This window comes from Somniosus microcephalus, chromosome 17 (assembly GCF_052327205.1).
Source record: "Somniosus microcephalus isolate GS21.2 chromosome 17, FLI_Smic_1.0, whole genome shotgun sequence".
Lineage (NCBI taxonomy): Eukaryota > Metazoa > Chordata > Chondrichthyes > Squaliformes > Somniosidae > Somniosus > Somniosus microcephalus.
The window spans coordinates 58,665,219-58,689,153 of NC_141003.1; the positions used below are offsets into that span (position 1 = coordinate 58,665,219).

General features: G+C 46.8%; 1 protein-coding gene across 2 annotated transcripts in view; it reads right to left on the reverse strand.

The window, feature by feature from the left end:
* reln (reelin) overlaps positions 1 to 23,935 on the reverse strand; it is a 391,712-nt gene that overhangs the window by 74,752 nt on the left and 293,025 nt on the right. For both annotated transcript variants that reach the window (XM_086010451.1, XM_086010450.1), the window contains 6 exons: positions 20,956 to 21,040; positions 17,111 to 17,293; positions 15,692 to 15,863; positions 11,805 to 11,907; positions 9,243 to 9,469; positions 7,084 to 7,304 (listed from right to left, as the gene is read on the reverse strand). In XM_086010451.1, the coding sequence (XP_085866577.1) occupies positions 7,084 to 7,304; positions 9,243 to 9,469; positions 11,805 to 11,907; positions 15,692 to 15,863; positions 17,111 to 17,293; positions 20,956 to 21,040 (991 nt within the window). The remainder of the gene's footprint in view (positions 1 to 7,083; positions 7,305 to 9,242; positions 9,470 to 11,804; positions 11,908 to 15,691; positions 15,864 to 17,110; positions 17,294 to 20,955; positions 21,041 to 23,935) is intronic.

Consider the following 23,935-nt stretch of genomic DNA (forward strand, 5'->3'; position numbering starts at 1 on the left):
ATCAAATAAGTCAAGATTAGCATGCAAAACTAGGTAAACACAAACAATGCTTTAATCTGGCTGTACCAGTCGATCTATTTTCAAGCTAATGTGGATTATAGTTATGAAATATTGTTGCATAGGATATAGAAAATATATTATTTTCATATATTAGAGATTTCTAAACTTTCACCCTTTGGATATTCTTTAATAGAAACAATGCTAAATCTAATTTAAAATGGATCACTCCTAACCTGCTCGATCACTCCTCACACTCTACGCCACCAATACTCCTAGGCTGCTCAATCAGTACTCACACTCTGGGAGACCAATATTTCAAGCCAACCAATAATCATGCTCCAGTAGTTGCTACAGTAATCCCAGACATTTATAATGCCCATTGGCAGTGTAAGCGTGGTTCAGTTGGTAACATTTGTCATCGCTGGGTCAAGGTTTTGTGGGTTTAAGCCTCCAATCCAGTACTTGAGTCCTCTAGTGAAGTACTGGGGGAGTGCTGCATTGTTGGAGGTGCTGTGCTTTGGGAGACTTGTTCAAGTGCAGCTTTAAGAACACAACTCAAAAGGCGGGTGGGGGGGGGGGGGGGGCGGTGGCGGCTCCTGACCAACATTCCTCTCTCAAAAAAATACAACCAAAAAGCAGAACGACTGGCCATTTTGTCTTATAGCCATTTGTGGGCCGTTGCTGGTGAAAAATGGCTGCCATGTTTGCTTGCATAACAGTCACCACACCACCAACTGCAATTCACTACATGAAACATCTTGAAGCAGATTGATGCCATGATAAAGTGCTTTATAAATACAAGTATTACTTTCTTTCTATTGAATCATACGAACATACAAAATTGACGGACAGGAAAAGACCAGCTGGTCCATCAAGCCTGCCACACACCGTGATGTCCAGAGCATCGTGACTAAACACTTCTCTCCCCCCCGCCCCCCCAATTCTGTTGATCCTATTGACCGAGAGAGTGGATGTTAAATGAGCAAAAACTCACATTCCACAGATGGGCCTAATTGCTGAAGCTCAGGCCCCGATTTTCCCTGAGCCGGCAGGCGGGGGCTGAAAATCGCAGAAATAGGGGGTCGCGACCCCCCCCCCGCCCAATTCCCCGCCCCGCCCGACTTTCGCCCCCGTGTTTCAGTGCGACCCGAATCAGTCCCGCCCACAGCAGGCGGGAATGGTCGGCGGGAGCCTAATGATCAATAATTGGCATGTTTAATCCTATTTTCAGGGCCCCTTGGAATTTTCAGCCTTTCCCCACGTAAAACACGCCTGGTGGGAACACCGCTGATGAAACCTGGCGTGAACAATGTCGGCTTGCTTGCTTTCAGCTGCAGGTCAATCAGGACTGAAGAGATTTAATCAGCCAGCATTTGTAGGCTGCAGGACCTTGTTGCTCCAGGCTTGGGGCAACTTGTTGAAGGCTTAGGCACAGCTGTGGAAGGTTGGAGCCTCACACACTTCTCCAGAGTGAGCTCCTGGGAAGCCCCTCTCACCACCCTCACTCAGCGCCTCCTCAACGGAGGCATCTGCCAGAAGCATGGGAGGCCTTTTGTTCCTTCCCTTCCTGGCATTAGAGGATCTCCAACAGCAGAGGAGGCTGGAGCAGCTCCAGCACCAGCAGCTCCAGCAACAGCAGCACCAGCAACAGCAGCACCAGCAGGAGCGATAGGCTGCGGCTCAGCCACCTGAGGCAGCACAGGCCAGAAGGGGCCAGCGCATGGAAGGCCGTCGGCGCAGGAGATACCCCCAAACAGGGTCTACAAACACAGGGTGAGCTACCTCAACATGACTGAGCAGCAGTGCCAGAGGCGGCTCCGACTTTCGCGAGAGGTTGTGACTGACATCTGCGCAATGCTCCAGCAAGATCTGGAGCCCAGAGCACCAGGTCGACACTCCTTACCAGTGGCCATCAAAGTTACCACCGCACTCAACTTTTATGCCTCAGGCTCCTTCCAGGGATCAGCAGCAGACATCAGCGGCATCTCCAAGGCGGCCGCACACACTTGCATCACGCAGGTAACCAATGCCCTCTTTGCCCTCGCGCACAATCACATTCATTTCACCAGGGATCGCGCAAGTGTGAGGGCGCGAGCGCTTGGATTGGCTCAGCTGGCAGACTTTCCAAGGGTGCAGGGCGTCATTGACTGCACACATGTGGCCCTTAGGGCACCCCACCGCAATCCAGGAGTTTTTGTCAACCGCAAGGGCTTCCACTCCCTTAACGTTCAGCTGGTGTGTGACCACAAGGTGGTGATTCTGCATGTTTGTGCCAAGTACCCTAGCAGCTGCCATGACTCCTTCATACTGTGCCAGTCTACAGTGCCTCCGCAATTCAGTCCGCCAAACGAACTTCAAAGATGGCTACTTGGAGACAAGGGATATCCCCTGCGCTCTTGGCTAATGACGCCGTTGAGGAGACCAGCCAACGAAGCTGAGGAGTGCTACAACTCCAGCCACATTTCCACCAGATGCATTATTGAGCAAGCCATTGGATTGCTGAAGATGCGCTTCAGATGCCTCGATAGATCAGGTGGAGCCCTGCAGTACTCATCAGCCAGGGTCTCCAAAATCGTCGTGGTATGCTGTGTGCTTCACAACATGGCACAGCGTCGTGGCTTGCCGATTCCGCAGGACCAAGAGGTTCCTCACAGAGCCGCCTCAGATGAGGATGATGCTGAGGATGATGCTGAGGAGGAGGAGGAGGACGGAAACGAGCATCCTGCAGAGGCCCGCCAACCAGCGGCACCAGTGCGCGAGAACATTGCTGGGTGCAATGCAAGGAACGCACTCATCCTGAGCAGATTTGCGTAGCCTGGTACATCAAACACTGCAGCCTCAATGCTTCTTAACTGACTATGGACAGTGGCCCATGCCTGCGCATTCCTACCTATTTGACCAGCTTGCTGACATCTGCAAGTTATCCTAAGGCCTCTATGTGATATGCCCATTCACCAAATGACAGTCGCTATAACTGCAGCAGTTGCCACCAGATTTTTAATGTACAGGAAACTGATGGCAATAAAACTATTTACAAGGCTTTTCACCCAAGTGACTACCCTTGTGATTAGTGGTGCTTTATTTTTCTCTTACGCATGCTCCTACGTAGTGGTGCCCCTGTGGCTTCAGCAGATGTGGAGGCCCCTTGCTCACTTTCCTGCTGTGCCTGTCTCAACACCTTTGACGGGCGTCCTCTGGGGTGGCGAGCCTGTGAGGGCTCGCCAGCAGTCTGCTGCTCCTGCGGCTGTGCAGGGCTTGAGACTCCTATCTCACTGGGGTGTGGACTCCGGCGGGACTCTGACCGAGGGCTCTGAAGTGGCATGGAAGTGTGAGTGCGTGGAGAGGAGCCCCCACTTCCTTGAGGTGTGCCAGCAACCTCCCTCTCATGGGTCAGCTCCCCCTCAGCGCCTGCAAGTGGCTGGAGAGCACCTTGCTGCACATCAGGGGGGGCCATGGGGACCCGTCTCTACACTGGAAGTCCTGCTCAGAGGGACTTCCATGAAGGTCTGGTTTCGGTGCTCAATAGATGCCCATCGCTCCTCAAGAGATGTCATTCTATTCAGAGCACTCACCATGTTTTCAATACCCTGGCGACTAAGCTCCTCCATGGCCGCAGCCCTCCTCTCCTCGGCTGCAGCCCTCCTCTCCTCGGCCACAGCCCTCCTCTCCTCGACGGTAGCCAGCCTTACCACGGAGGTAGCCATCCTTTCTGTGGTGATGCTTTCATGCGCCAACGCTTGGTCCAGTGTAACGGATGCCAGCGTAGGGGTCGGTGTGTCGCTGCGGGTATCAGATGAGGCGGTGTTGGGGGCCTGCTGCGTTCCGGCTGTCGTCCAAGATGGCGGCGTCCATGATCCCCATGTGGCTGGAGGCGTCCAAAATGGCTGCTGTACCAGTGGTTCGCACATGGCCGGGGAGGCCCAAGATGGCGGCCCGCATGGCCCACACGCGGCGCTGCTGGGGTTCGGGGTGGCTTTGGCCCTGCAGACGTTAGCGTAGTGTCGCTTCTTCCCGCAGCCCGAGCAGATCGCGTTTTTCGCCGGGCAGCGCGCTCTGGGGTGTTTTGCCTGGCCACAGAAGTAGCATTTCTGGCCTTGGGGCACTGCTGTCTGGCCTTGGGACACTGCTGCGGTAGTTGGGCCGTTGCTGGGGTGGCACGGCGCTACGAGGCGGTCCTACCGTGTCCCAGGCTGTCATTCCCCACGGCGTCCACAGTGCAGAGGAGTAGGCATCCATGCCCCGGTAGGCTGCATCCAATGATAGTGCGAGTTCAGAGGCCTTGTTGAGGTCGAGGTCACTCTGCTCCAACAGTCGCTGTCGGGTGTAATTGGATCTGTGGCCCGCTACAAAAGCGTCCCGGATAAGTTCCTCTGTGTACACGGCGGCCTTTACATCCTTACAACCACAGGCCCGGCCAAGCACAGACAGTGCCTGAAGGTATTCCACGGTCGATTCCCCAGGTTGTTGTTTACGACTCCCCAGAAGGTGCCTGGCGTACACTTCGTTCACTGGGCGCGTGTACTGGTCCTTGAGGAGCTTGATAGCGTCCGCGTACGAGGTCGCGTCTTGGATGACCGAGTACACTCGGTGGTTCACTTTGGAGGTCAGGACATCCAGTTTGTCCTCGTCCGATTTGATTGCTGCGGAGGCGGTCAGGAATTTTTCGAAACACTTAAGCCAGTGAGTAAACTTGGTGGATGAGTCCGCCTCCCGATGATCTAAGTCCAGGCATGCTGGTGTGAGGATCTTCTCCATTATAAAAATTTTGTTAATAAAATTGATGCGCTATCAATTACTCATAAAAGACTGAGAGTTAAGAGAGTAACTAAAGGCTTTTATTAACAAAAGAATGAAGGTCTGCCTCGAGTGGTCGACCGGTCCAGAAATACAAAGGGCTGGGGAGCAGTCACCTTTATACTAGGACTTGTGGGAGGAGTCAGCCGAGGCATGTCCAGGCATGTACACAGTGGAATACAAACAGTGGTTTACCACACTCCTCTCCTCAGCCACAGCCCTCCTCTCCTCGACGGTAGCCAGCCTTACCACGGAGGTAGCCATCCTTTCTGTGGTGATGCTTTCATGCGCCAATGACTCCAATAAGGCTCTGCTCATGGTCGCCATGGACTCCTCCATTCGCTCCACACTCGCAGCGACCCTGGTGACAAAACCTGCCAGAGACGCCTGCATCTGTGCATGGAGATCCATCACCTCCTCTCTTGTGGATGGACCCAGAGGCAGAGGGTCGACATGCAGCTGAGCTGAGCTGGCAGAGGCCTGCACCCTCCAACGAGGACTCTCCACTGCTGTCCCTGTCTCCACAATCTGCTGATGCTCACTTGTGAGCTGTGAAACACCAGGTGACAACACTACTCTATGTCCCGAAGGTCCCACCGAGGTGTGAGTGTCTGCGCTGGTGCTGGGTGCGCTTACTTCTGCTGATGCTGCGCCCTCAGAGGCTGGAGCTTCCTCTGAGGAGTCTGGCTGCAAAGCCTCTTCCTCCTTGGCAGTGGCGACGGGGGCCCCGGATGGTCCTGTGGGGGAGTAAAGGAAAGAATTAGAGATGTGATGCCAGGGCTACTTGCACATTGGATTTGGCAGGTGCTCATAAGTCCAAATGATGTGGCTTCAGAATCATATCAGCAACTCATGCTATGTCAATGAGAGAGATGGGAAACTATTCTGTCACCAGCTTGCCGGCTTGCTCCTGGCTCTCCTGCCCCAGCTTCCACAGGCACGTCAGCCCCAGCAATCTCCATCACAGCTTTCTCCCAGGGGCTCAGGTGGGCGATTGAGGGTGGTCCTCCTCCAGTCCTCGCATGCTCTCTCCTATTGTGAGCTCTCTTTTCCTGCAATGAGGGAGACAAGTGGAGGTTGAGTGAGAATGAAGGAGTGAGTGTAGAGATTGCATAGCATAGATACTTAGAAGGAGACAAAGATGGTGTGAGGCTGCAAGACCAAGGGCCCTCCCTGCGTGTTGTCAGTTGTGTTCCAAGCATCAGAGTGAGAGGCACTGTGAGGGCTGCATGGTGGAATAGTTCTGTGAATGTGAGCATAGAGAGATAGGGAATGGGTAAGGGTGCATGGATGTGACTGTGAAGTGGGATGTGGAGGAAGAGATTGTTGAAGCTGAGTGCTGTTGGGGAAAGGCAATGGGGATCAGGTTGAGGGTGATGGAAACTTCATACTTACTTTTCCTGTACGGTGAAGGTCATGGAAGCGTTTCCTGCACTGCATCCAGGTCCGACGGGTGACTCCCTGAGAGTTGACCTCTGCAGCCACCTCCATCCATGCAGCCCTGGTCTCTTTGGGAGGCCTCTTCCTCCCTGAGCTAGGGAAGAGGACCTCCCTGTGGGCCCTTACCCCATCCACCAATGTCTGGAGTGACGTCTCGTCGAATTTGGCGGCAGCTCGGCCTCTGCCGCTGCCGCTGGCAGCAGCTGGTGCAGGCTCCTCTGCCATTCTGCAAGACTGGTTGGGAAGCCTGCAGAGGTTGAGAAGCTTGCTGGACATTTTAAAAGCACCACGAATGATGACATCATAATGTGGGGCTTTCTGACTGGAAATGGACAATTAGCAAGGGTGCCCATACGCTGGAAATTAATTGGTCACTTGAGCGAAAATTGCGTGCAGCTGGCTGACCCATTTAGATTCGGGTCGGAACCCCACATTCGGGGAACCCGACAATTCCCCGCACCTTCGGGAAAATCGGGGCCTCAGAATACTGGCTGGGGTTTTCCACTTCTACACCCACCAACCTGCGATTTCCCACCCATTCATTCTAATGGACAGAAAACCATGGGTTGGTGAGCAAAGGGGTGGAAAACCCTGGCGGATAGCTACTAATAACCTGAATGAATGTTCCACAATGTTTGATAGGTGACCTTAAGGAAATGAAAGAACTCATAACCCCCCTCCCTCCACTCTGCTTTCATATTCCCCATTCAACATAAAATACACTGGAATGTTTATAATCAACATATCAATGGGAGGTGGTCTTCATTCTCCACACCCACTGTTGCTGCACTGTGTTACTTAATTTAGCCTGTGCGTCACTAACCTACAAATACATTGTTTTCAACATACCTTTAAAGTCTCCCTTCAAGAAATCTGGGTTTTTGGAGCTGATTTTGCAGGTCGGTCCAGAATACCTAGAGTCGCAAACGCACTGGGTTCCACCAATACAGCTGCCGTGTCCATTACACATCTCCTCACACTGGGGTCCAATGTAAACATTATCAATGGCCCAGGTCACTGGTTGAGAACCTGACCTGTAGAACCCTTGGTACCATCGAAACCTCACAGATCTGTGAGCACAAGAAGCAATACATCCGTAGAACAAGCTATATGAAAACAATCTTAAAAGCTGCTCGTCTGGGGAAGATTGTCTTGTGGAATGAGACCAAATAAAAAGGGCTTTGTACAAAAAAATCCCATAAACAGCTACTTTGAATATTGGTCTCGCTTGAATTGGATAATCAGTCTGTCTTTGGTAAGAAAACTCAAGTGAGCAATAGGTCACCAATCATTGCAAGCTCAGTGCATCCCTTGTAAAGGGTTCTTTTACATATTGAAGGTCAGAATCAAATTGTGTTGTCCCGAGAGGGCGGGCAGATGGCCTGTTTGCTCTGGCAGCATCGTGCCTGTCTGCGCTTTCACCTATGGCATGGCGCCACCATAAGTGTGGGTGCAAAGCAAAGTTCAAAAATGGATAGAAAAATAAATGCTAAGGATGGCAGAGTAATTCTAATCAAGGAGATGTTCCTGGCCTGAAAACAGAAGAGGGTCACAAAATGAGATGAGAGCCAAAAGAAAAAAGCACAAGGAAAACTGGCACATGGAATAGGTACAAACAAAAAGGTCTGAATTACTGGTGAGCTTTCCCTTTGGTTTGGGCCAAGTGCTACTGGAGAATTCTCTCTTAGTTTCAACCAGTTTCTTTTCTTTCTTTGGCTTGGTCCTTCTGCTTGGCGACAGGGTGTGGCGGGGGTTAGAGAAACTTCCCTGCTTACCCAAAGTAAGACCAGAACAGGGGTGGTCGTACTGACTCACGCGGTGGCGACGGGATAGGACCTGCTTTTGGCCACCTCCCTGTCGCTCCTGCCTGCAGCAGCAGCAATATTGGCCCATGTCGAGCCTTTTTCACAAAATGCCTCGTGCCCCCTTTAGCTAGCGCTCGTCCCACCTCGAGTGCTGCAGCGGGTGTCTTGCTGTAACACCACTTGAGTGTCCTGCTGTGCACTGGTGGGCTTTCCTCCGTTGAGCGGATACACCACCGGGAACCCACCCTCCCTATACAATTGACCCCGACTCAGGAAAATGGGTCGGAGGTCACAGCGGGGTCGGATGGCCTGGTGAAAGCTCCACCCTGTTACCACTCCGCTAGTAAATTGGCTATAAATCTTCCTCTGCACCAAAAAAATACCTTATCTGCTAGATTCAGTATAGCATCCCCCTACTACACCAGTGAGAGTTCTCCATTTTCTAAGAAAAGCTGCCATTGCTATACTCTAGGAACTAGTGTAGGAACTACAGTACTTACACTGTACTGTAAGGCTGGCTAAAAACTTGCCTGACAGCTGATTGAGAGGACAAATCTGAACCAATACATGCATTATTGGAGAAAATTTACATAGTATTTACAGCACAGAAACAGGCCATTTGGCCCAATAGGTCCATGCTGGTGTTTATGCTCCACACGAGTCTCCTCTCACCCTTCTTCATGTAACCCCATCAACATATCCTTCTATTCCTTTCTCCCTCATGTGTTTATCTAGCTTCCCCTTAAAGGCATCTATGCCATTTGTCTCAACCACTCCCTGTGGTAGCGAGTTCCACATTCTAACCACTCTCTGGGTAAAGAAGTTTCTCCTGAATTCCCTATTGGATTTTCAGTGACTATCTTATATTTATAGCCCCTAGTTCTGGTCTAACCTGCAATTGGAAATATCTTCTCTATGTCAACCCTACCAAACCCTTTCATAATCTTAGACCTCTATCAGGTCACCCCTCAGTCTTTTCTAGAGAAAAAAGCCCCAGCCTGTTCAATCTTTCCTGATAGGTATAACCTCTCAGTTCTGGTATCATCCTAGTAAATCTGGGGATATTGTGACTAGTTAAGGTGGGTTTGAGATCAATTCATAGAGGGTTAACTCTTTTGGGTCCGAAAATGTGTGCAGAAAGAAGAAAGTCAGGTTTAAATAAAACAAAAATGAAATTCTTCATGTTCTGAAATAAGAACTCACCCACATAGATGGAGTCTGCCAAAGTGGATTACCTCTCTCTTCCAACCCTGGGTGGTACCGGCATAATATGTGCTGCTGGGATGGAGCTCAGTAGAACAGAGTGCGCTGATGTGGCCACTACTGTAACAGAGAGGCAGAAGCAAGTGCCATGTGGCTCCAAAATCCCGCGAGAACTCCAATCTAATAGGATCTGAAGCTGAACTATCTATATTGCATCCAACGTTGATCTAAAATTATAAAGGAAATATGCATCATTAATGGAAATAGTTTAAGTTTACCTTTTCTTTTATTCATAACAAAGATCTTATACATTGCTATCGGAATATGGCCAGCTTTGAACAATTACTCTTGCACTGTTTTCAACGGGAGTGCAACAAGGTTTTGATTCAACAAATTTAGAGGAACTTCAGTCTGCCCCAGATTACTCTTCTATTATCATTAACTCTCTTACAGCTGTGCTGTTGCCAAAGCATCTCATTAGGCATTTTACTATGTTTATACATTGTGTAGTATTCATCGCTGATTGTATCTGGTGCTACAAATGTATTATTTTAGGCCTAAAAATAACTGGTGGTAATATTAGCAGAATGATGTTTCCTAACTTGTCCCATTACTATCTCATACAAAAGCAAAATACTGCGGATGCTGGAAATCTGAACTAAAAACAGAAAATGCTGGAAATACTCAGCAGGTCAGGCAGCATCTGTGGAGAGAGAAACAGAGTTAACGTTTCAGGTCGATGACCCTTCGTCAGAACTGGAAAAAGCTGGCGATCGAACAGGTTTTTAAGCAAGTGTGGGAGCTGGGAAAGGGGGGAGGGGAGTAAAGAACAAAAGGGAAGGCCTGTGATAGGATGGAAGGCAGGAGAGATTAAAAGACATTGGGGGAAAAATTCAGTTGTTTGCGCCTCCCGTTAGCGCCTTAAGAGGGCGCTAATGGGGACGCAAAGCAACTAGCGCCTGGGCGCGGCGATGTTTGCACCACTCGCAAAATTAACTAGACATTTTGCGGCGCCGCTAAACACCACCGCCACGATCTCCTGCGCCGGCAGATTGTGACGTCTGTCGAGTGCGCAACGCCCCGTTAGCGCCCCAGACTGGATATTGAGTGGCGCCCCCTCCCTTACTGCCTGCCGCTAGCAACGACAGGTTGAGGGGAGCGTTATGCTGTCAGAAAGGGACTGGGGGAGCGCTATTTAAAGGCGACCGCTTCCTGCCTTTTTTGGTCGGTGACATTTTTGCACCACGCATTCTGAGAGAGAGAGGCTTCTGGAGAGATTCAAAGCTGTGTGAAGGAGTTTTGAGTACTGAGCAGCACTTTGCAGGTTCATTTTGATTTGCCCTTCCATTGCTTCGCCAGCGCTCTGAGGTAGCGCCTCGCTCCTCGGCCTTTGCGCCTTAAGACAGGTGTGAAGCGCCTGATTTAGCGCTCCAATCACCTCCAGGGGTGATAAAAGCCAAGTTTGCTGTTGGAGGCGATAATTAGCGCCAGGCGCTAAACTTTGCGCACGGCCGATAATGGCGCCCCAAATGGGGCGATACCGAATTTTTCCCCCATTAAGAGATGGTGCAAGGCAAAAGGAGTTGGTAATGGGACAAGTTAAGAAACAAAAGATGACTCTAGATGAGGTGTAAATGGCACTGGCAGAATGAAAGACAGCTGCTATGTGGGAGAGAGAAAAATATTCTCCCATTACCATCTCCTTTTGCCTTGCATCATCATCCCTTTTGTCTCTTAATCTCTCCTGCCTTCCATCCTATCACACACCTTCCCTTTTGTTCTTTCCTCCCCTCCCCCCTCTCCCTGCCCCTACACTTGCTTAAAAACCTGTTCCATCCCCAACTTTTTCCAGTTCTGACGAAGGGTCATCGACCTGATACATTAACTCTGTTTCTCTCTCCACAGATGCTGCCGGACCTGCTGAGTATTGCCAGCATTTTCTGTTTTTATTTCAGATTTCCAGCATCCGCAGTATTTTGCTTTTGTATTAGCAGAATGATGCTTTGTTTGTTCGTTGGTTATTTATTTTAAGACAGGAATTAACTGGCCTATTTCAAATGGGTTCTGTTATGTTTCTGGATTTTGGTTCACCCATTTTACTCTAGATAACTTTTGGGTTCTGTTTCAGGTTGCTCTGAAAAAGTGATCCCTCGCTGCCTACGTCTTCAAGAGTGTTTCCACGTGCACTGATATTTAGGTAAAGTATCATAGCGAGTCCTGGATAATGAAGAGAGAACCCATTTTAGATTACTTCAGCTGCTGGTTCTTTTCCGTTCTTCCTTGGGATAAGGCCACGTTGTGCTGTGCAAGTTCAGCACGAGGCGAGTGAAGCACTGGGACATTCATAATTCGGAAATAGGTCCTGCAAGGCACGCAGGACCCTAATTTAAATAACTGTCCCGTTTAGTGCCCACAAAACGGGCGTTGCGCGGCCGAATTTCTAGGCCATGATTTCTCACCATGCGCTCCCTGTGTAGTTGTAGCCTGAAAGTTGTATGATGTAAAAACAAATGATGAACTTAACAGCCAGAGGCGCAGGTAAATATCTCCAACTGTTGTTACCTCAAACTGAACAATGGTATTCTCATTAACATCCAGATCGCGGGTAGTGATGGAATGCTCCCCAACCATAGTTGACACGAAGACTATGGCGGAATCTTCCTCCCTTGACAATGGAGAAACAAAGCCAAAATATCAAAGCTGTACAGTAACAAATAAATCAAATCTGCACAGAGAGAGAGGGCACAACCACTGTGACACAGGCCGAGATTTCCCCTACCTCGGCGGGTCCAATGCAGCCGGGGTCAGTGGCGGGTCGCGGCCCCGCTGCTGGCTCCATCCCGCTGTCCATAATGAATTTCCATTAATTGGGCTTGTTAAGCCTCCCCAGCCCGTTTCCTGGTCCAATTAGAGGTAGCGAGTCTGGTGACGTCATTCATGATGCGTCATTAGCCGGTTTCCTTAAAGGGACCGTGGCCAACTTTCTTTTGACATTTGTGCTGTCAGTGTTCTACAGCACTGAGGTGCTACTAACACTGGACAGAGGTGTAGAGCTGCACCCAGGTTCTCCGATGATTCCCTCCATATGCTTTTGGAGGGAGTTACAGCACGCAGGGAGGTCTTCTTCCCTTCCCATGGGCAGAAGAGACCTCCCCAGAAGACCAACACAGCCTGGTTGCAGATTGCAGAGGAGGTCACAAGCAGGAATGTCGTCAGGAGGACCTGGGTGCAGTGGTGCAAACCTTTCAATGATCTCATTAGATCACGAAACGTTAGTACAAAGCCACACTCATCTTCATCCTACTGTGCCTCTCATCACATCCCCATCACTCTGCTTTCCCTACCCTACTCCTGCACATCCTTACTCACACCAACTTACCTTGCACCTCCACCCATCCCTCTCTCTCTATGTACATTATCAAATCCCCATCTCACTAGCCACCCCTCACACTCACCCTCATCCTGGTGCAATAATATCAACTAACAACAGTGTTCATGGGATTGGGGGCAAGGTATTGACTTGGATAGAGAACTGGTTGGCAGACAGAAAGCAAAGAGTTGGAATAAACGGGTCTTTTTCCCGAGTGGCAGGCAGTGACTAGTGGGGTACCGCAGGGATCGGTCCTTGGACCCCAGCTATTCACAATATATATTAATGATCTAGACAAGGGAACTAGATGTAATATCTCCAAATTTGCAGACGACACAAAGCTGGGTGGACGTGTGTGCTGTGAGGAGGATGCCGAGAAACTCCAGGATGATTTGGACAGGTTGGGTGATTGGGCAAAAGCATGGCAGATGCAATATAACGTGGATAAATGTGAGGTTATCCACTTTGGTGGCAAAAACAGGAAGGCAGATTATTATCTGAATGGCAATAGATTGGGAGAAGGGGAAGTGCAACGAGACCTGGGTGTCCTTGTGCACCAGTCGCTGAAGGTAAGCATGCAGGTGCAGCAGGCGGTTAAGAAGGCAAATGGTATGTTGGCCTTCATAGCGAGAGGCTTTGAGTACAGGAACAAGGATGTCTTGCTGCAGTTGTACAGGGCCTTGGTGAGACCACATCTTGAGTATTGTGTGCAGTTTTGGTCACCTTATCTGAGGAAGGATGTTCTTGCCATGGAAGGAGTTCAGCGAAGATTCACCAGGCTGATACCTGGGATGGCAGGAATGACGTATGAGGAGAGATTGCGTCGATTGGGCTTGTACTCGCTGGAGTTTAGAAGAATGAGAGGGGATCTCATTGAAACGTATAAAATTCTGACAGGACTGGACAGACTAGATGCAGGAAGGATGTTCCCGATGGTCAGGGAGTCCAGAACCAGGGGTCACAGTCTAAGGATAAGGGGTAGGCCATTTAGGACAGAAATGAGGAGGAATTTCTTCACCCAGAGAGTGGTGAACCTGTGGAATTCTCTACCACAGAAGGCAGTAGAGGCCAATTCATTAAATATATTCAAGAAGGAGTTAGATATATTTCTTAAGGCTAAAAGGATCAAGGGGTATGGGGAGAAAGCAGGGTCCAGGTACTGAATTTGGATGATCAGCCATGATCGCATTGAATGACGGAGCAGGCTCGTGGGGTCGAATGGCCTACTCCTGCTCCTATCTTCTATGTTTCTATGTTTAATGTTTCTGTTAATGTGCTGTCAAACATTGAAACCTTTATTTTCAACCCTTTCTGTTATTGGACTGATTGTGTGCGTCCCACACCAACACCATAAAGCACCTTTGGAAGTGGCTTAGTGAGTTGCAGTGAATGGTGAGACATAAAGGTACCCCCTACAATGATGGTGAGTGTGAAAGGAATGGCTTGGACATGCTTTATGGTGTTGGTGTGGGGTGGTGCCAACCTGGACATCATGTGGCAGCCAGGTGAAGTAAATCTGGCCATGGTGAGGCCATCCCTGGCCTCCCAGGCAGCAATGTGGTCGGGTGCTGATGCCGTCTGTTCTGTGCAGCATCAGGTGATTGCAGAGAAGGTTGGTGTTGTTGTTGGTGCTGCTGGTGTGCCTGGTGTTGCTGGTGTTGGGGCTAATCGTGGTCGGATTCTGAGGACCAAGGTGAGATAGTATAAAGGGCACCCATGTTGATAGAATAGATGGCAGGTGAAGTAAAGATGACAGAAGCATTCTGTCAATGGTGAGAGAGTTCTTCCAATGAGGTTAAGAGTGGATGGAGAGTGGAAAGCCTGCAGAATCTGTGCTGGAAATGGACTGAGAAACAGCTTGTGGCTGAGGAAAGTGATGATCTGTCAGGTGGGAGCTTTTACTGTACATTTGAAGCTGCCAAGTAATCAGCTGGAGCAATAGTCATTGAACTCCCACCTCAGATTGACAGCTGTGGTCCCTGAACAGCGTGGTTCCCGTGGCCATGAAGTTAAAGTCAAAAAGTAAGTTAAAAAAGCCTGTTAATCATCTGTCAACTTGGTGCTAATAAGTTTAATTGAGTCACCCGCCACTGCTTGACTGGTCTGCTCCCCGCTGACAGACCCGACATTGGGAAAGGCGCGTTGCGGCGGGTTCCCAACCCGCTGTCAAAAAAAAACATTTTCCCACCCAACTCGCCACCGATCCCGCCCGCTGACACCCTGGAAAATCTCGGCCACAGTGTTATTTGGGAGTGTACAGAGGAGTGCATGACGAATGAAGCAATGCCATGACGATCCAGCTTACCACTAAAAACAATCTTTTTAACAAAAGCAGTGGCCTGCAAATTTAATGTGGAGCCGGAAGGAGCACTCCTTCTCCTCCTGGCTCCACAACATGGTAAGTAAAAAAGTTAAACTTACCAGTCAGTAGGTCCGTTTAAGGACCACTGGTTTGGCTGACAAATGCCTGAGAATACATGGCGCATTCTCAGGCGAGTTGCTAACAAGTTTTGTAAAGGGAGCCTGATGCAGGTCTTTTACGCCTATAAAAAGGTTGTGGCGCCGAAGTATTTCTAGTGTCTGCTGTAACATGACCATTCTCTGGTGGTCACCACACCAGGTTTTTCTATTACTTACTGAAACAATACAGCGGATCATTTAGTAATTAGATGTATTTTGCTGAAACAATTACTTGCTATGAAGGAGGTTATGGTGTAGGACAGTTTGAGAATAGTCACATTAAATAGGTCCATTCTAACCAGCAACAACAACTTGCATTTATGTAGCGCCTTTAACATAGTAAAACATCCCAAGGCGCTTCACAGGAGCGTTACCAGACAAAATATGACACCGAGCCGCTTAAGGCGATATTAGGACAGGTGATCAAAAACATGGTCAAAGAGGTAGGTTTTCAGGCGGGTCTTAAAGCAGGAGAGAGGGGTAGAGAGGCGGAGAGGTTTAAGGAGGGAATTCCAGAGTTTAGGGCCTAGACATCAGTTTAGATTACTAGAACCTCGTTATTACTGCACACAGTTACAAGACCAATATCCTAATCCACACGAGAAGCTCTCAATCTTACGTGGCTCCTTTTGATACATAGGGACAATAGAGGCCAATGTTTCCACCAGGGTAGAAGAACCAGTTGTCCTCTTTGGGTCCAAAGTCAAACGTATCCAACAAAACACCAGGATTTTTCACATTGTTCCCATCAATAATGAGGTCATCGATGATCCAGATTTCTTCCTTTTTTCCTTTGTCGAAGAACAGAAAATCAGAGTGAATTTGACTACAGTTTCTCAGCAGTCAAACAAACTGCTTATTGTGCAACTTAATTAAAAGTCCAATTTTAGTTCTATACTGCATGCATTTAACAAGTTGCTATTGTGTATTCCAGCTGAATTATCTCTATTTCTATTCACCAATCTCATATCGGTTTAGATTTCCATAAAAAATGAAATAAGACCATTTCATTCAGTACATTCTTAAAGATTCTTAAACGCAGTCTGGATTTGCTTTCAACCCAGCATTCATGCAGTTTATCACTGTATATAAAAGCCATTACAATCAAAGGGTAAAGATAAGTAAAAAGATTAAAGAGTATAAATTGGTGCTACTTTGAATAATCTTACTCAATTTTAATCGGTGGAGAAGTTTCATCAATGGTCAAAATGAAAGTTTTTTCACACAAAATCAAACTGCAATATTGTTCATTGAGCTTATCATTTTCAGTGACAGTAGAAGAATCTGAAAATCAGATTTTAAAAGAAGCTTTACCAAGACTCTTACTGAGCTGAGGAGGTGGATCATGTTCTGTCCAGCACTGGGAGGAACAAGGGGCTGACTATGTGGGAAGCTACACTGTTGCTGGCACCACCATTAGTCGTTTGCTGCCTCTGAAGGTGGTGTTATAATAAGGCATGTTGTAATATGCCTATTTGTACGGGATCTTGCCACTTTTATGCATGAATAGATGGAGAGGTGAGTTAAGCCTGACGTGCAGTGTCTTCGTGCTCTAGAGTTTGAGCGTACGATTCCACGCTACGTGAGTTTCTGATTTCAGTTGGGTGACTGGTATGAGAAATGGAAATGTCATGGGGTGGGTTGCTGACGTTGGCGCTGACTGTATTGGAGCCCAATTGAGCGAGCTTTACTCGGTATCTGTCTGCGCTGTTCCTAACCTCAGAGCATATAGTGACGACAGTGAGTGCAAAGTGTATTAAAGGTTCCATTCATAGCATAAGATTGTCCGCAATCCTCTCACGTGTTCAACCTCAGCCATAAAATATACACATTGTGCAGTATAGTACAACAGAATATCAATGTTTCAGCTTTAACAAATCGAATGGGTATTTATATTCTGCAAATCAAAATTGATTCTGTAAGCTTTTAACAAATTGACTGAATTAATTTACATTAATAATGCAAAGTAAACTCTCCAAAAGGATCCCAGAAGCTATTTATCGACGACACAAGTGTAAACATAATTGCAGCTTGTTACCTTCATTGTGGGGTTGCCAGAGGCGGAATCGAGTTGCATTGGTCTGGGCTGTGTGTGGTAAGGGAACATTAATAAAGAGGACCTCTGTTGTCTGAGGGAAGTAGAATTCATCCATCAAGTGCCAGGTAATGCCACCATTGATGGAATACTGCAGCAGAATAGAATGCGACCGGTCAGGGGCACCTGAACCAAGACACAGATTGGGAACAATAAAATCGCCATTAAAGCAGGTTCAGTCAAAGGCACATATGGTAATAAGACCACCTGCAATTTATCAGAGAAATGGCAGACGCCACTAAAAAAATTCACTTAAAAAAAAATTATGCTTAATTTGAGTTTGCACACCATGGAAAGTCAGCAGTTCCCCTATTGAGAAGCTCTGCTGAGGGCTGAGGAAACTCACCATATGTGTAATTAGCAAATGCAGGAGACTGCCTTTTGAAGGACTTGATGACTTACTAACCAACTCAACCACTTCACTCCCCACATCTTTCACAGCATCAAATACTTTGCGTGAGGAGGGCATGTCCCTCACACAGCAAGATGTCCCCAGACAAATCCTACCACTTTGCATAGTCAGGGACCAGCTTTAGATAGAGAAACAGAGTTAACGTTTCAGGTCTGGGACCCTTCATCAGAACTGGAAAAAGTTGGAGATGTAACAGGTATTAAGCAGGTGCAGAGACAGGGAGGCGGGGAGGGGAGGAAGGAATTGAAGGATTAGGTACTTTACAGCCTTCTGGACTCAACATTGAGTTCAACAATTTCAAACTACAGGAAACTTTCGATTAACCGGCCACTAAATAACCGGAAATGTCGGTTAACCGGCAAAATTCAGGAATCGGTTCAGATAACTTTTTTTTACTTTTAGTTACTTTTTTTTACTCATTTCTGGCTGTGCAAGCGTCTAACTGAAACTGTTGCTAAGCTACAGAGATGCTTGCAAGCTGTGCTGATTGTTTTGAAGCTGGGTTTGTTGCTTTAGACGGAGCGCTGAGCTCCGCATCTTTTAACTATAGCGCTCGATTCTCCGGCATTGTTGATAGACCGGCACCAGCTCGGTCCTGTCTGTGCCGGATACCAGAAAGTTTCCTGTATAACCCCTGCTCCCAGTTTTCATGCTGTATGATTTTACCATGCCTATTTGCAACATTTTATCTTTCCTGCCTCTTACCTCAGCACAGTATGTTCCTTCAATTCCTTCCTCCCCTCCCACCCCCCTGCACCTGCTTAATATCTGTTACATCTCCAGCTTTTTCCAGTTCTGATGAAGGGTCCCAGACCTGAAATGTTAACTCTGTTTGTCTCTCCACGGATGCTGCCTGGCCTGCTGAGGGTTTCCAGCATTTTCTGTTGTTATTTCAGATTTCCAGCATCCGCAGTATTTTGCTATTGTACCAGCTTTAGATACCTTGGCGTACATGTCACATGGAAACCCACCACCGTGAAACGAAAGGCACTTCCCTGCCTCCAACCAGTATATATGTTAACCCAACCAGATGGAATAACCTGCCCATATATGACTTCTGGGTAGAGTCAACACAATAAAGATGACTGTTCTTTCCTACCCCCTCGACCTATTAGAGATGGTGCCTGTCAAGAGACCACCGGACAATTTTGAGACTTGGATAGTCACATCTCCAAGAGAGGGTTCTGCAATTCCCCACATAGTGCGTTCCTGAACTAGGCTGTATGGTAAAGGGGAAGGGTTGAGCCAAGGACAGGCACTGCCCCACAGGGAAACCATCCTTGTGCCTCATGCATAACATGGGGGCCCGGGGAGTTTAAAAAGGGTCAAAAATACAAGAGAAACAGGAGAAAAAATGATTAAAGTCACATTATTAATTACAACTGTAATCTGCAACTGATGGAATTGCATTACAATATTTCAAATTGCAAATGGAATTTAATATTCTGTGAAATAATAGAAACAGACATAATAAATGTCTCTACATTTGATTCTGGATCTAGAAACAACACAAATCATAGAATTTCTGCTTGATTTTTTAAAATATATATAAACTCAGAATAACAACAATCTACCATTGATAAGACTGGTCTGAAGCCCAAGTTGATACATTTAATTAAAACTGTGTGAGCCACATTCTGACTGTGAGTATTAGTTCAAACTCTACGCAAACACTGCTTTAATCAGCGGTAGCTCTTTGGAGTAACTGTGTGCAACCCATGAGATAGCTTTCCTTCCAACCAGAGGGAAAAAATCCATGAATTAACTTGTTCTGAAACATGTATTCGAGCCGCGTGCCACCCTCTCTCTTAAGGATTAGTAATATGAACGGGTGGCCAAGTGTTATCAGAAAAAAACCCTCTCAGTAGCTCAATTGCTGAATATTTAGCTTTATCATCAGCTGAAATAATCCTGCTGTCATTTTAACTTGCTTGTCACCAGAAGTGTTTCAATATTTACTCCTGACTTCACACAGACTGTCCTGGATGCTCTCAGATGTCAACTTATGTTATTGCAGAGGATGCTGTTGTGCATTTAAAAAAAAATCATAGCTGTATGTGCTCCGTACTCTCATGGGAACTCTTTTATTTTCTCTCCTCCCCCACTTTGAGGTTACCTCATGCTATGCCTTAATGAACAGTCATCCACTATCAATGCTGGTCTTGATCAAGTCACTAGGAGGGTGCAGGGGAGCAGCCTGGAGTCGGCCCCCATCATCAAACTCCCATATGAGGCTGCGCCTGATCTTTGCTCAATGCCTCCCCGGCAGCCCAAGCTCAGGAACGCATCACATAAGAGGTCAGGAGTGTAAAACTACATCCTACCAGTCTGGTACTACATGAACAACAGCTCCCTGTGCCACTGCATCACAGACTGGATATTATGGCCTGGGAGGAGGGGGAAATTGGCCAGTCTTGCTGCTCCTGATTGCCCTGTGGTGAAGCGCATGAGTGGGGCCTTTGGGCTTGCCTCTGATGCCCTCCACAATTGATTAGCCTAAAGTTGGATAGGTTCCATGTGAAAGATAGCCACTTGAGTGAGGTACAGGAATGCAACTTGCGCCAGTGCCCCAGCAAACAGTCAATGACTTCAGAACAGAACAGAAAATTAGTAAAGAAAATAGTCTTTTGAGTGGAAACATTTCCTTTAGTTACAATAACAACCAGAATTGGTGAAGCATCCCACTTGAAACATTAACCTATCTTTCCCTTTCAGATGTTCACTGACCTACTGTACATATAAAGAAAGAAAGACTTGCATTTATATAGCACCTTTCACAACCACCGGACACTTTACAGCCAATGAAGTACTTTTTGAAGTGTAGTCACTGTCGTAATATAGGAAACGCGGCAGCCAATTTGCCCAAAGCAGCTCCCACAAACAGCAATCTGATAACGACCAGATAATCTGTTTCACTGATGTTGACTGAGGGATAAACATTGGCCAGGACACCGGGGATAACTCCCTTGCTCTTCTTCGAAATAGTGCCATGGGAGCTTTTACGTCCACCTGAGAGAGCAGACAGGGCCTGGGTTTAACGTCTCATCCGAAAGACTGAGGGAGTGCTGCATTGGAGTGTCAGCCTAGATTTTTGTGCCTGGCTTGGGACTTGAACCCACAACCTTCTGACTCAGAGGCGAGGGTGCTACCAACTGAGCCACAGCTGACACTTTAATATCCCGCACTTTCTGCTCCATTTCAGATTTCCTGCATTTTTTATTGTATATATTTTAGAACGTTTGCCATTGTTCTTGTTTTCATCTCTGCAACATGAAGTATAAGGGCTCCGACCGACATTGTCTACTCTCTGTGGAATCACTAAACGGGATTGATTTTTAAAAAATATTGCGTGCTGGGAAAAAGAAAAGAAACAGACCTTTCGCTGTGAACTTGAATGAGAACTGAATGTACAAAGTGTTTGTGCACTCCAGGTCCCTGGAAACCAGCATCCTCAGGCCCTCCTGCAAGAAACAAAGAGGTCAGTGAGTGAGTCGAACCAATGAGATTGTAAGTTGTACAAAGAGCACACAGATTGCCAATGGTATTTCTGCAAAGTGTGATTTAGAAATGAGTTTGAGAACGTGTTGTTATTTTCACAAATACTGTACAACTAATTGGACATGAACTTAATTATCTCAGCTCTATTTATATGTTGAAGGAAACAGACTCAAAAAAGTGTCTCTGACAACACACAGTGGTGTGTTAGAGTATGAACACAATACATCTGCTCTGTGTCAATTTAACAAACAAAAAGAAAATAATTTTATTACTTTTAAAGTATAACCCTCGATAGAAATTTTACTGCAGCCCACAAAGGATTATACTTCATTTTTTTCATATTATTGTCATTGCCTTCTATTTGTGGTCAAAAGGACTATGATAAATGAGGTATTATTTACAGCAATAGTATAGACAGCACTGTTGAGAGTGTCCAGGCTGTTTAATTATGTTATGTCAGACCAGAAGTCTGTAAAAGAATGATTGTGTCATATGCCTTTTTGGGGCAGAAGCATGACATGGATTAGTACTTAAATGTGCTGTTAGGATCTATCAAAAGTATATCTCAATAACAGGGACAGTGGCTTTTAGCACTAGTAAGGAGCAAGGCTGTAAATGAAAAATGATCTACTGAGAGAGTTTCTTGTTAAGAGGAAATTAGGCAGAAACAGAGCAGATAAAATATCAGCTCACATTTACATTGGAGAGGGGGGCTGATATTGCACAGACTGGTCGGCACCACATGTGCACTGGAGTACGGTATAAAATTCAGTTCTCTTTTCAACGTGACTTTGGATTGTTTGTGAAAATTACAATGATATTTTGACCTGTTGAAGTCTCTTTTGATGAAGTTATCAAGTCTGAGAGTGCAATGCTGCATTAACAAAAGCTTCTTTGTCAGATGATGAAGTACAGTGCAGATTCAGACAGCTGTCGGGTAAAGACTGCTGTTACCTGTGAGGCGACATGCTGATTAACAGAAATAAATCCGGTCAAGGTTCAAACCAGTTCATAATGTATTAACTATACTGAACTGCACAAGATCTACGTTTATCTAAAATTATGCAACATGTTGACAGGCAATTTTTGTTTATTCATGAGTGAGGAGGACAACTTTCTTTTCATGCTTTGACCAGAACTTCCAGCCATCTTGAGACACATTGCTACATTGATTTCTGTCAAAATGCAGTCTCCCTTTATCTTAAGAACGATAAAATCTGTGAAACTCCTTGCTTTTTCCATGGATTATAATTAAAAACACATTTCTTTATGAAGCAGAAATAATAAATATCTGTTTTATTTGCTGAAATAAAAACTTTCTTGAGTCACATTGAAACACAAAACAAGAACACAGAGCTCGAGTATAGCACGAGCGACTTAGTGAAGTGCTGGTGGATATCAGCCGGAAGACAAGACTCCCACCGGCCGATGGCCCACCATCAGAATCTGGGGAACCAGGTCATTTTAACATTGCTTAGACCAAGACAATTCCATAAGAGAAGAGAGGAGAATTATTATATATTTGTCACGTGAAACTGACAGTAATAAGGATCCTTTTCTAATGGGGGGAAAGATTGCACGTAATTCCCAAGAATGACAGGCTACAGGAGAAGGGGCAGCAGAAATCTGCATTTTAACACTGCAAGTTGTGGCGGAACAAATGGAAATCCTGTGGAACTCACTCAGCTAATGCTGTAGGGGGTGTAGGTGTGGGAAGACCTGCGCCCACACATATATGTGCTCACTAAGTGCTAATGGTCAATGATTAGGAATGGTCTCTCTCTTGAGACTCATACTTTGAGAACCCTAACAGTATCAATGATTTGGATGAGGGAAAAAAATGTAATATTTCCAAGTTTGCTGATGACACGAAACTAGCTGGGATTGTGAGTTGTGAGGAGGATGCAAAGAGGCCTCAAGGCGATTTAGACAAGTTGAGTGAGTGGGCAAATACATGGCAGATGCAGTACAACGTGGATAAATGTGAAGTTATCCACTTCGGTAAGAAAAACAGAAAGGTAGAGTATTATTTAAATGGTGCTAGATTGGGAAATGCTGATGTACAAAGGGACCTGGGTGTCCTTGTACACCAGTCACTGAAAGCAAACATGCAGGTGCAGCAAGCAGTTAGGAAGGCAAATGGTATGTTGGCCTTCATTGCAAGAGGATTTGAGTACAGGAGCAAGGATGTCTTACTACAGTTAATTTACTTGGTCTTACCAAGGGCCTTGGTGAGACCACACCTGGAGTACTGTGTGCAGTTTTGGTCTCCTTACCTAAGAATATACTTGCCATAGAGGGAGTGCAGCGAAGGTTCACCAGACTGATTCCTGGGATGGCAGGACTGTTGTATGAGGAGAGATTGGGTCGACTAGGCCTGTATTCACTAGAGTTTAGAAGAATGAGAGGGAATCTCATTGAAACGTATACAATTCTGACAGGGCTAGACAGACTGGATGCAGGGAGGATGTTTCCCATGGCTGGGGGGTCTAGAATGAGGGGTCACAGTCTCAGGATACGGGGTAGGACATTTAGGACTGAGATGAGGAGAAATTTCTTCACTCAGAGGATGGTGAACCTGTGGAATTCTCCACCACAGAAGGCTGTGGAGGCCAAGTCACTGAATATATTTAAGGAGATAGATAGATTTCTAGACACTAAAGGCATCAAGGGGTATGAGGAGAGAGCAGGAATATGGTATTGAGATAGAGGATCAGCCATGATCATATTGAATGTTGGAGCAGGCTTGAAGGGCCGAATGGCCTACTCCTGCTCCTATTTTTCTATGTTTCTATGGAGGGGAAATTGGACCGTTCTCATTCTTGTTATCTCCACAGAAGCTGGAAGCTTAAGAGAGA